At 40.1% G+C, this 11,324-nt stretch overlaps 1 protein-coding gene and 1 long non-coding RNA gene across 4 annotated transcripts in view; one reads left to right on the top strand and one right to left on the bottom strand.

Moving 5' to 3' along the window:
• The first annotated feature begins 394 nt into the window (after nt 1-394).
• The window catches only part of LOC111167594 (uncharacterized), a 29,512-nt gene continuing 18,582 nt past the window's right edge, over nt 395-11,324 (top strand). For all 3 annotated transcript variants that reach the window (XR_016388050.1, XR_016388049.1, XR_016388048.1), the window contains exon 1: nt 395-6,454. This is a non-coding gene — a long non-coding RNA (uncharacterized LOC111167594). The remainder of the gene's footprint in view (nt 6,455-11,324) is intronic.
• BICC1 (BicC family RNA binding protein 1) overlaps nt 3,425-11,324 on the bottom strand; it is a 204,313-nt gene continuing 196,413 nt past the window's right edge. The window contains exon 20 of the mRNA XM_022560570.3: nt 3,425-6,503. Coding sequence (XP_022416278.2) covers nt 6,373-6,503 — 131 coding nt within the window. The 3' untranslated portion in view covers nt 3,425-6,372. The remainder of the gene's footprint in view (nt 6,504-11,324) is intronic.

Raw genomic sequence — 11,324 nt, 5'->3', positions numbered from 1 at the left:
TTGAAGTTATTGCCGTATTCTCCATTTTTCTCCCAAGATCAGTAAGCATTTTTATGACCACTGATTCAAACTCTTTATCAGGTAAATCACTTATCTCTGATTCATTAGGGGGGATTGTGGAGTTCTATCATGTTCTTTCATTTGTAACACATCCTCTGTCTTCTCATTTTGTTTGACTTTCTGTGTTTATGAATTAGATGAAACAGTTACTCTACCAGTCTTGAAAGCATGTCCTTGTGTAGGAGCACCCTTATGCAGACTGCATGTGTCTTGTGGCTTTGGCAGGAGGACTGGAGCTGAAGTGGTCATGGGCCAGGGCTCCTCCCAGGGCATGCCAGGGCAGCCACCTTGGTGGGTGGGTCAGGGGGCGGGGGCGGCTGGGGCCAGAGCCTGGTGCAAGCCAGGGCTTCTCCCAGGTTACACTGGGAGCCACCACCTAGATGGGTGTGGGGAACACTGGAGCCCAGCACGGACCAGGACTTCTCCTGTGGTGCACCAAGGGCTACTGCCTTGGTGGGTAGGAGGGACTGGAGCTGGAGCTCAGAACAGGCTGAGGGGCACGCTATCTTAGCAGGCTGGCTAGAGTGCCAGGTGCTTTTCAATCTGTTGCCTCTATGCTGGGACTCAGAGCAAGTAACGCCTTTAAGAGCAAGTTTTGGTTTCTTCTTGTCCTCTGGCTCTCCTGGTTGCAAGCCCCACTGGTTTTCAGAATTAGTTAAGGGGGCTCATATTCCCAGTTCTGGTCCCTAGGGCTAAGGTGCTCTATTTGGGGTTTGAACCCCTCATTTCTTAGGGAGGACTTCCAAGTTTGTGATATCCCCTTCTGCTTGTGGGTCACCCATTGGGGTGTTGGTCCTGACTAGATTGCATCTGTGCCCCTCCTACCTGCCTCGATGGGTTTTTCCTTTATATCCTTAATTGTACAAGAGATGTTCTGCAAGCCTTCAGGTTGCTCTCAGAGAAAGTTGTTGTATACGTGGTCACAGTTTGGGTGTGTCCATGGGAGGAGTTGAGCTCAGAATCTTCCTACTCTGCCATCCTGCCTCTCTCTCATTCTTTTTGCTCCTGTGACTAGATAAGGTCCTATCTTCCAGGTTGCTGATTCTTTGTCTGCATGGTCAAGTGGGCTTTTGAAGCTCTCTATTGAACTATCAATTCATTTATTCTGTTTTTCAGCCCTAGGATTTCCATTTTGAGTTTTTTTGTTTGGTTTTGGTTTTGTTTGTTGTTTTGCTTTTGTTATTCGTTTCTATTTCTTTGTTAAATTTATTTGGTTCATGTGTTACTTTCTTAATTCCACTGAGTTGCCTGTTTTCTTGTAGTTCAGTAACTTCTTTAAGAGGATTATTCTGAATTCTTTGCCTGACATTTAATAGTGCTCCATTTTTTTAGGATCCTTTATTAGTGCCCTATTAATTTCCTTGCATAGTGTCATATTTACATGATGTTTTATGGTCCTTGATTTCTTACACTGGTATATTTGAATAAATGGTCTCCTCCTCCAGACTTTGCTGGTTCACCTTGGCAGAGAAAATTTTTCACCAGCTCAGTTGGGTTTCCAGGCGTGTCTGCTGGTAACATCCTTGGGCAGGTGGGGAGCTGCTAAGGGTCTATTTTAGGGCAAGACAACTGTTTGAGCTCTAAGGTCAGGGTGAGGTATGTGCCCCTAGCTGAGAATAGCTGGATAGGCTGCTGCTTGGTTCCCTGCCCAAGGGAGGCTATAGGATGTGCTCCACATTTGCTTGGATTCTATGGTGATGCTTGTTAAGTGGTCATGACTGGCTTCTTTACTCAGCAGTAGGTAGGGCTATGTATTAGCTTGCCTTGCAGGACTGCAGGACAGGACCCAGGGGCTGCACAGCTTGTTGTTTGGGGACCTGAAATCAGGCAAGAGTGTAAAATGAGTATCTTGGTCAGGCAAGGCCACCAGTTTTGCTCTGCAGATGGGAAAAGCCATGGATTGTGCTCATGGGTTTTAAGTGACACTGGAAGCAGAGCTACTGGAGCGGCTACGCAGTGTGCTCTGGTTAGGCTCCCCGATCAGGAAGCCTGAAGGAGCTATGAATGCAATTATGAATTCATTTCCCTTCCCCAGTGCAGTGGGAAAAGCAACTCCAAGACCACGATAAGTCTCTTTGTTTGTGGTGGTGACTGAAGCCAATCCATGCCCCAAGTTCCCTGGCCAAAGAGGGCCACTTGCTTTGCCCTGGAGGTCAGCTCTGCCTGCCTGCCTCTCAGCTTGCGCATTACTGGGTATGCAGCAGCTTCCAGGTGTTCTGCCAGCCCTTCCTGTCAGATGGGGTGGGGACTCACAATCCACAGAGGGTGAGGCTATGGCTCAGCTCCCTTGCCTGGGTGTGGGCAGACCAGGCTCCAGGGCCTGAAAAACTCCTCATTTGAGCACTTGAATCAGGCAGACCTGCACTCCTCTAAGTTCCCTGGTCAGACTGTGCTACCGTCTTGGTTCTGCCGATAAGCAAAGCCGCTGCTTGGGACTACTACTTGGGCACTGCAGGTAGGAACTCACACTGCCAAGATCCGAGGGCTGGTTGTTGCAAGCCCCTCCTTAGTGGTGTCTTATCCATGAACAGTTGCTGGTTTTTCTTTTAGTTAGGGGAAGTGAAGTCAGGAATGACCTGTCACCATCTTGGTGACATCATTCTCTATGATTGCATTCTTGGAGTATCCTCAGGGGTAGCAACCTCATGTTCTTTCAAGGTAAATCTCATTTCTGAATACTGCAGAGTCACTGGGAGTCAAATCTAGGAAGTGATGGGTCATCATACAAAGCTGTGTCATAACCCTTTTGGCTTACACACTCCTTTCAAGAATGTGATTAAATCTATGAAACCTAGAAAAAGGAGAAAGGGAGGCTGTGAATAATATTTTGCATTGAAAGCATAGGCCTGTTTCTATGAGATGGGTACTTTAAACCATTTTGTCAAAAACCAGATTTCTAGACAGCACTCAAGAGCTCCCTTGGCATGCTGTAAATGCAAGGAGGCCTGTGTTGAAGGGTAGGTTATTCCATCCTTCATTCCCTCTTCATCAGTTCCATCTTTCCCCAGTTTGAATGTAAGCTTAGGGAGAACAAGGGTTTATGTTTCATTTACTAGAGTTCCTAGAACAGGGCCTAGTACTTAGCCCTCATTTAAGTATTTATATAATGAATGAATGAGTGAATTGATGAATAATATTGGGTTCACAAGTAATATTTCAGTTATCAAAAGAACTATTTGCTAGAAACAATTTTTAAGAACCACCAGCATAGGTAATTCAAGTGGAGATAACTCTGGGAGCATGATGGGTAGAGGGCTAGGGTTTCTTTGAGATTTAGACAAATCTCAGGATTAAAAGTATAGTGCCAATTCCATGTAAGAATAAGTTCAGATACAATCTCAGAGCAAGGCACAGTAACCATGCAGTGTGATAGCACGGTCAGCCTCTGAAATGGGAACCTGGGTCAAGAAACCCTGCATCACTTTAGCAAGGAGCTCCTTTGCTTATGGATGAGGTCGTCAAAGCAATCATAGACTTGAGTCTTTATTAAAAAAAAGAATGAACAAGAATAAAACCTGTTCCATAATCTTACTCTTTTTCTATATACGTGTGGGTGGCCACAGAAACAATGATTGATTACTGGTCCTGGATTCTCTGGCTAAAATGAAGTGCCTTAGCTTCAGGTTGAAAATGAGGACTGTCAATGCAAGACAACAGGACAGGGAGTGCATATATAATTCTACTGCAGAAATGTCTTTCACTTCTGCTGAAAATATTTTTTAAAAAGCTAGAAACAAAGACACATTTCATCTAGCAAGGGCAATACAAAGGGGTTATATAAATTTATTTTTCATATAACACTTGATTAGTTTAGAAAAACATTCCCATTTTCAATGTTTAATTCCATCTCTCATTTAAAAAAAAAATCACTAAAAGGACAAAAACCCACACAAAAATACAATCTGTATCTGCTCTATATTTACAGATAACCGGTCACTACTAAGGCACAGACTGATTAAAAACATTTATTCAAATAATCCAAATATTTTGTGCACCATATAACACTGACAGCACCGTATACTGTAGTGTCATAATCCCTTCATTGCATCAAGAGAAAGTGAGAAAAGTAATTTCCAGTGTTTTTTATTTACTTTTTTAGCCACACTATTTAATCTGGTTTAATTGGGACAGTTTTCCCTTTGGCATAATATCAAAGCACTGTTCATAAAACCTATATCAACTCAATACTGCAAATCATTCCATCTTCCTCCTGTTGCAAATGCATGGTAGAGAGCTGGGGGGGAAAGACTCCAAATGATTATTTTTTATTGGGGGAGGAGGTCTTATTAAAGAAATGATAAAATTTAGAGCACTGAGTTGTTGCACAGGAAACAGATCTGGAATTCTTACTCTATTGCTGAGTGTGTAGCATGCTGTGTTCATATAGCCATATAAATAAGGCAGGGAGCTCCATGTGATGACCTGCATACATGTGACATACACGCAGGATCATTCCACTGTACTTGTGAAGGGAGTGATTTAGTTCTACATCCATAAGCACATACAGTTCTGTTTGGGAACAGGCATCTCATCTCCTTAGTGCTGTTATAATTGATAATAATTTTATGACAGGCCCATTATCTATGCCTTCACGGTAACCAATACTTTTTTTTTTTAAGTGAAAATTTTTCGGTGTGCAAAATTTCTCTACGATTCTTGTTCTTACTTTAATGATAAGACTTAACCATGGAAAAAATCAGACAAGTATTTCTGATCCCACATTTGTATGAAAGTCCCCAATTGTTGTGTATGAATCTAATGCCTTCTGTGGAGAGCACGTGACAGTGGTTTATGTCCATGTAGAAAGTCTCGAATACTGAACATAAATAAGTCATTACAGTACAGGTAAGTCACCACATGTCCTATGGGAAAGTTTTCCAACAAATTAATACACTTGGAAATAATATTGCTTTGAAGAAAGAGAGGCACTTAGTGATTGTCTTCATGGATTGAAAACCCTTCATAAATCCATAATAAGATGTCTGAAAAGACCTAGGAAACAATGTTGCCTGATTTCTTGGACTTTCACAGTATCAAGATTGTAACAACGAGTTTAGCCACTTACAAAATAGTCTTTTATTTTTCCTCCTTCAGAACTCTGCTGTCTTTGTAAACTGTCACCCTGGAGACTTAAATAAAGCCTTTCCATTCTCAACAAACCCAAGTCTACTTCAAGCAGACAGATACGGTTTTAGGCAAGTCCTGTGACCACATGGAGCACAGCTAATGTGTACATAAGGACAGTGATGTATTTCTCCTCCTCATGGCAACAGTGCTGTCTTGTCAGATGATTATTTATCTTTTTTAAATAAAGTGACAATCTAGGGCTCCAGTTATTGAATGCCGTCCATTCTCTACCATAAATCTCTAGTAGATATCAATTTAATCAGTTATGTACGGTATGCTTATAATATCTAAAAATAAAAGTTTGATATAAATAAGTGTCCTTTAGTGGCAGTATACTAAAAATAGCCCTTTGCCTTCAGACAACCATTAAAAACATTTTAGCAATAAAGGCAGCAGCTAAATATGATGACTGCAAAGGGTTAATATTGCAAAGTCCATTTGGTGTTTCTTTGCTCGCACCTGTTACAGTGAACTAGGTTCATTGCTAAGTGTTTCTAGGATGCTGACATACATGAACAGAACTGGTCCATAACCAAGTGGAGTCGCTTACATTTCCCAAAGTCACAGACTATTCTGCACAAAAACTAATAATCCAGTACCACTATGTCAAATAAAAATTTAACGCAGTCTGATTTGTACCAATACATCAGGTGACAAAAACGAGAGAAAGAGAGATAATTTCCACAGGACAAGAAGTAAGAAAGTGTAAAGTGCTGAAAGACCTCAATAATTATTTTAAAGCAGTACCAGAAAATCCCACTTTGATTATTTTTTTAAAAAAAATCCCCAAATACCAAAACAAAATAAGCAAACAAACAAACAAAATTAACTTCTGTGTTTTCTGGCATCCCAGATGTCAACTCAGCCTTCATGTTAAGTAAAAAAATCAGTGCATATGTTATTATATAGGTAAATAAAAACAAGAAATAAAGCCCTACCCTCATATTGCAAATTCTGTCCAATTGCCGTTAGGAAAAAAAAAAAAGTAATCCTCATGTGGCATTCTGTATGATGATATAAGAGCATCATCATCTCTCTCTTCGGCAGAAAGTTCAGGTGCGAATAAGATGCTTTGGTCCTGATACCAGACACCCGAGTGCTGAGGACGGTGTGCAGTGAAGGCTGTTCACAGATCTCCTGCGTCCGACTTGACAGAGTTGGCGGGCGTGTGCCTGGACGGTACCGCTACCAGCGGCCACTGACACTAGCAATGTCTGAGTGATACTGACGGGGTAGCCTCCCACTTGCTCCGCCTTCCAGGAAAGAGGTGCGTGTATTTGGCGGTTCAAAGAGCTTTCTTCGGTTTTTATTTAGTTCTACAGAGAGAGAGAGAGAGAGAGAGAGAGAGAAAATCAGCACGTGGCAGTAGAGCTCAGCTCAGAAAATGGTGATGTGGTAGGTTCTTGGGGGAAAGTCAAGTAGGTAGCAAAAGGAAAACCTTTAAGTTGACCGTCAAGACATTTTTAAAATGCTGGAAAGTCAATAGGTAGCAAAAGGAAAACCTTTAAGTTGACCGTCAAGACATTTTTAAAATGCTAGAAAGTCTGATATGAAAGGTAGCCATTTGTAGCTGAGAGAACCAAGGACAGCAAATCATTTTTACTGCAGTTCGTAAAGTATCTGGGGACTATATCCTCAGAACACTCTCAAGTCCAAATACACAAAATAGTTTCACTGATCCCAAATGTCATTTCAGAGGCAAAGGGAGAGGCACCATCAAAGCTGGTGAAAGGCATATGAGAGGATGTATTACCAGTGATACAGAAAATTATTATAGCTCATTAAACTCATCCATGTCAAACACAGTGATCATTAAATTATTTAAGTCGACATGAAAAGAGGATCCCACTTCTAAACACCAGAATACTGGAAAAGCACACTGATCTGTTAATCCACAGCCCCGGGTACGAGGGAGACGCAAGAGGGAAGAGATACGGGGATATACGTATATGTATAGCTGATTCACTTTGTTATAAACCAGAAACTAACACAACATTGTAAAGCAATTATACTCCAATAAAGATGATAAAATAAACATCCACAGCCCCGTGGCTCCACTGACTCATGATGACTACGCTCCTTGAGTCAGAAAGGGTTATATGAGGAAGCATATCGCATCAGCAGGAGGTTTCTTTGAATAAAAAATCAACTTAGTAAACACAGCAACAGTTAAGGAAATTAATACAATTGAAAACAACCAATATGTGAATCCAAATTTTCAGGGAAAAACAAAGATCCTCGATTTTCATTTTAAACAAACCAGAGTACTGGTTGTTTCGTTTATGTCTTTTCCCAACTAAAAATTATTAACCAGAAAGGTGAAAAATGGAAGCAGCCCACCTTGTTTATGACTATGCAATACCCCATCCTCCCCTCCATACACACATTCACAGATTCTCAAGTCAACTGATGTGATTATTACTAACGAACTCATACAAGTAAACAGAATTGTCAGACTCTAGAAAGCAGCGTTTCTGATAGCCACCAAATGCAAATATAGTTGACCTTCGAATAGCACGGATTTGAACTGAGTGGGTCTACTTATACGTGGATATTTTTCAATAGTAAATACTACAGTATTACACAGTTGGTGGAATCTGCAGATGCAGAGGAACTGTGGATACAAAGGGTGACTATAAGTTACATGGGGGTTAACTCCTGTGTGGTTCAAGGGTCAACTGTATCTTCAACCTTATTCAATCTCAAGTAGACAGAATATATAGTTGATGTGTTTAAAGCTGTTGTCTTTTTCTCTGGGAGGGTAGTGAAGCAAGTGATTCAGCACCTTTAATTATCTGCATGGAACTCAGGACTTTTTCAACCATATACACACACACAACCCCATTCTGAGCTCTGAGATTACACAGCAAGCTATGGCCTGCTACAGTAATGCTGAGGATGAGAACTGAGGCTCAGGCAGGTTGCGGTGGGTCGTAGGTGGCCAGGGACAGCCATATGGCCAGATGTACTCCTGTCTCCCAAGTGCTAGAAGCAGGATCAATACCCTTAACATTTTACCCCACTGCTTTCCAAAATGTAACTGTCTGCCCTATAGGGGTGACGCATGAGTGAAGACACCTCTTTTCTGTTCACATTTAAGTCTTAGGGGAGAAGAGAGCCAACAGTAATTTATTAGAGCCTATTATACGACAAGCACTTTATATTCGTTGTGTCCTATTTAAGTCCTCCTTAAGGGGTATATAATATTACCATCCTCCATTTTATAGATAAGGAACCTGAGTTTTAAAAATAGACGAAGTAACTTGCCCACATGCCTGTTGAGTAGATAAGGAACCTGAGTTTCAAAAATAGACGAAGTAACTTGCCCACATGCCTGTTAAGTAGATAAGGAACCTGAGTTTTAAAAATAGACAAAGTAACTTGCCCACATGCCTGTTAAGTAGATAAGGAACCTGAGTTTTAAAAATAGACGAAGTAACTTGCCCACATGCCTGTTAAGTGACAGAGTTGAAACCCTGCCTGCCTGATGCAAAGGTCTACGCTATGGGCTTCAGTGGTCCATCCATTGGGCGGAGATCAACCGAGGTATCAGGAATACAAATTTGAGAAATTGGTAGTTTCGGGTATGTAGATAACAGAGCTTTCCTTAATATTTTATATGGATATCAAATTTACTTTTTAAATAGATAAAGCTTAGAAACTCTGAAGAAGCAAGGAAGATATTACAAGCAAAAGACACATGCAGGCATGCGTATAGATGGCTATTGTTTCAAGTTCCTGAAGAAACGCAGTAGCAATGACATTCCTATCACATGTATCTTGTTTAAAAAACAAACACATAAAATTCAGAGATCAAGACAGAATTGAATATATTTAAAGGCAAATTTATAGGAGAGTTGAGAATAAATGAATCCCCTTAAACACAGCCTGGGAAAGTTTTATCACCTTCAAATGAGGAGAATTTCTTTGGCCTCCGTTTTCTCATGGGGAAATAACCCATGAATCAGGAGGACATTCCCACACTATAGAGAAGGAGAAGAAAGGAGTAAGTCAAACACCATTCTCCATGAGCACATGAAAACAGTCGGCCCACTGAAGACAAAAATTTTTAACAGACATTGAAAGCTTCATTCTGAAAATTCACATGAGCTAGATTTTTGAGAGGACAAATGATCATGAAGAAATTCAGCCACTCCCTAAAGATGTAATTTCTAAGAGTACATATATAGAGATATTCCAAGTGTGAAGCACAGAGATAAAAGTCTTTAAGATTATCAAGGATCAAGTCCTACTGAAGAGACTTTAGTTCTTGTTGTTTTTTAAATTAGAAAGCAAACTCCCTCTTCTGATTTTTTTCAGTAAGCCTAAGGGATAGTTTGAGAAAATACCAACCTTTTTCTTTGAAATTCCAAGGTTCACACAATCCTGGCAGCTCTCAGGATCTTGTTGCGGATCTGAACAGAGTCACAAACTAAAAGAATAGGTCAGGAAATGTTAGATCTACCTGAGGCTGTGGCGGAAAGCCTGTCAACAGGATGCTAAACTTCCTTTCACTGAGTCCCTGTACATTTAGTTAACCAATCACTAAAATACTCAGAGAGAAATCCATGAATTTTCAAAAAATCGTGGATTTGAAAAAAAGATGAAATTTTTTCTCTGATTCATTCCTATCAGAGATAAATCTCATCTCCTCCTAGAACATTAAAATAAATGTCTTCTGGCCCAAGATTAAAAGCAAACCAAAACCTTATACTGAAAGAACAACTCTGATTTTAAGTTAAAAATCTACAAAATTTTAAAAAGTAGTTTGAGCAAACTCTGTATCTAACCAAACTATGTAACCACAAGACAAACCTAAGTCAAGGCTGACCTGATATCCTGCCTCTATCTGGAAATGAAGTATTCTGAGACTTTAAATGAATGTCTTTGTTATCAGAGGAATTGAACTGGAAAAAGAAGTTTTTGATGAAGGGTTTCTCAATAAAAACTTATTCCTTGCAGAGAAAATGATTTACCAAGTTCAAACAAATGCACTTCAACAAAGTAAGGCAAAATCATCCTTAAATAATCAAATACTTCCCACTGTACAGAGCATTCATAAGACATCTTATTCAAAGTCTCTAATTCCCTTTAAAAGCAAGAGGACCTGTGAACCTCACTGAGAGAGGCAGTCTATAGAAATAGGATGTAACCTCAAAAGAACACATTGAAGATGATGATTAGAGAAAACGTTCTTTTAAACGAGGACTCAAAACCCCTCCCGTTTTTGCACTGTACTCTCCAAAACCCACCTAGAATATATCACCAATGTATCCCAGAGTAAAAGTACTGAAGATCCACTTGGAATCTATGAAAATATTTAGAGATATCTGCTTGTTGCTGGAAGCTTTAGAGAGTTTGGAATTGGGTTGGTACACAAAGAAAAGACTTAATTTTCATTGTACTGTCACGGATTTTCCACACATCTCTAGTGAAAGATTATGGAGTTCTGAAACATACACTTCTGTGGTATAAGTGTGCGGCCCCATAGACATATAGTATAGACATGCTGATTGAGTTAATAAAATTTCAAGTAGTATATCAATTCCATTTTCAAATAAAATAATGTAAAAATATATAAAGTTAATTTGGATCCAGAAGTAACCCTCTGAGACTGAGCTTTAGGGTAAAGAAGTTGAAAACTATCCTACTGCCACAGATAGTAAAAAAAAAAAAAAAAAAAAAAGAACAATAATAATACATATCATTAAAACTGTAGGTTATTTTCACTGTGCCTGATGATATACCACATGGAAGGACAGATTTTAGAAATGGAAGGTGACCTTACACAATCATCTACTCCAATCCACCTTCACAGTTAAGAAACCACAACCAAAAGAGGTTTGCAAACTCACCCAAGGGTACATGACTTGGAGAGGCAAATCTCAGATCTCCTTATGTGAATATAGTGTTCTTACCACTATAACCAAGCTGATCTGATGAGTGAACAGGAAGCAGTGGCTGCCCTGTGGAGCACCATCAATGCAGCCGATTGGGTATATAGGGTGGAGGAAGACTTCTCAAACTGATGGGTGCAGGACTCCATACAGAAGCCTAACGGGCTGCTCAATGGCTGAATTTCTGCACCTATTTCAAGGCTACTCTGCTTATATCTGCTTCAGATATATAGGATTTCC

The sequence above is a fragment of the Delphinapterus leucas genome, chromosome 16, assembly GCF_059928025.1.
Source record: "Delphinapterus leucas isolate spDelLeu-1000000601 "Yukka" chromosome 16, BTC_Dleu_Yukka2, whole genome shotgun sequence".
NCBI lineage: Eukaryota > Metazoa > Chordata > Mammalia > Artiodactyla > Monodontidae > Delphinapterus > Delphinapterus leucas.
Note: the sequence above shows the minus strand (reverse complement) of the source record. Positions and strands in the feature narration are given on the sequence as shown.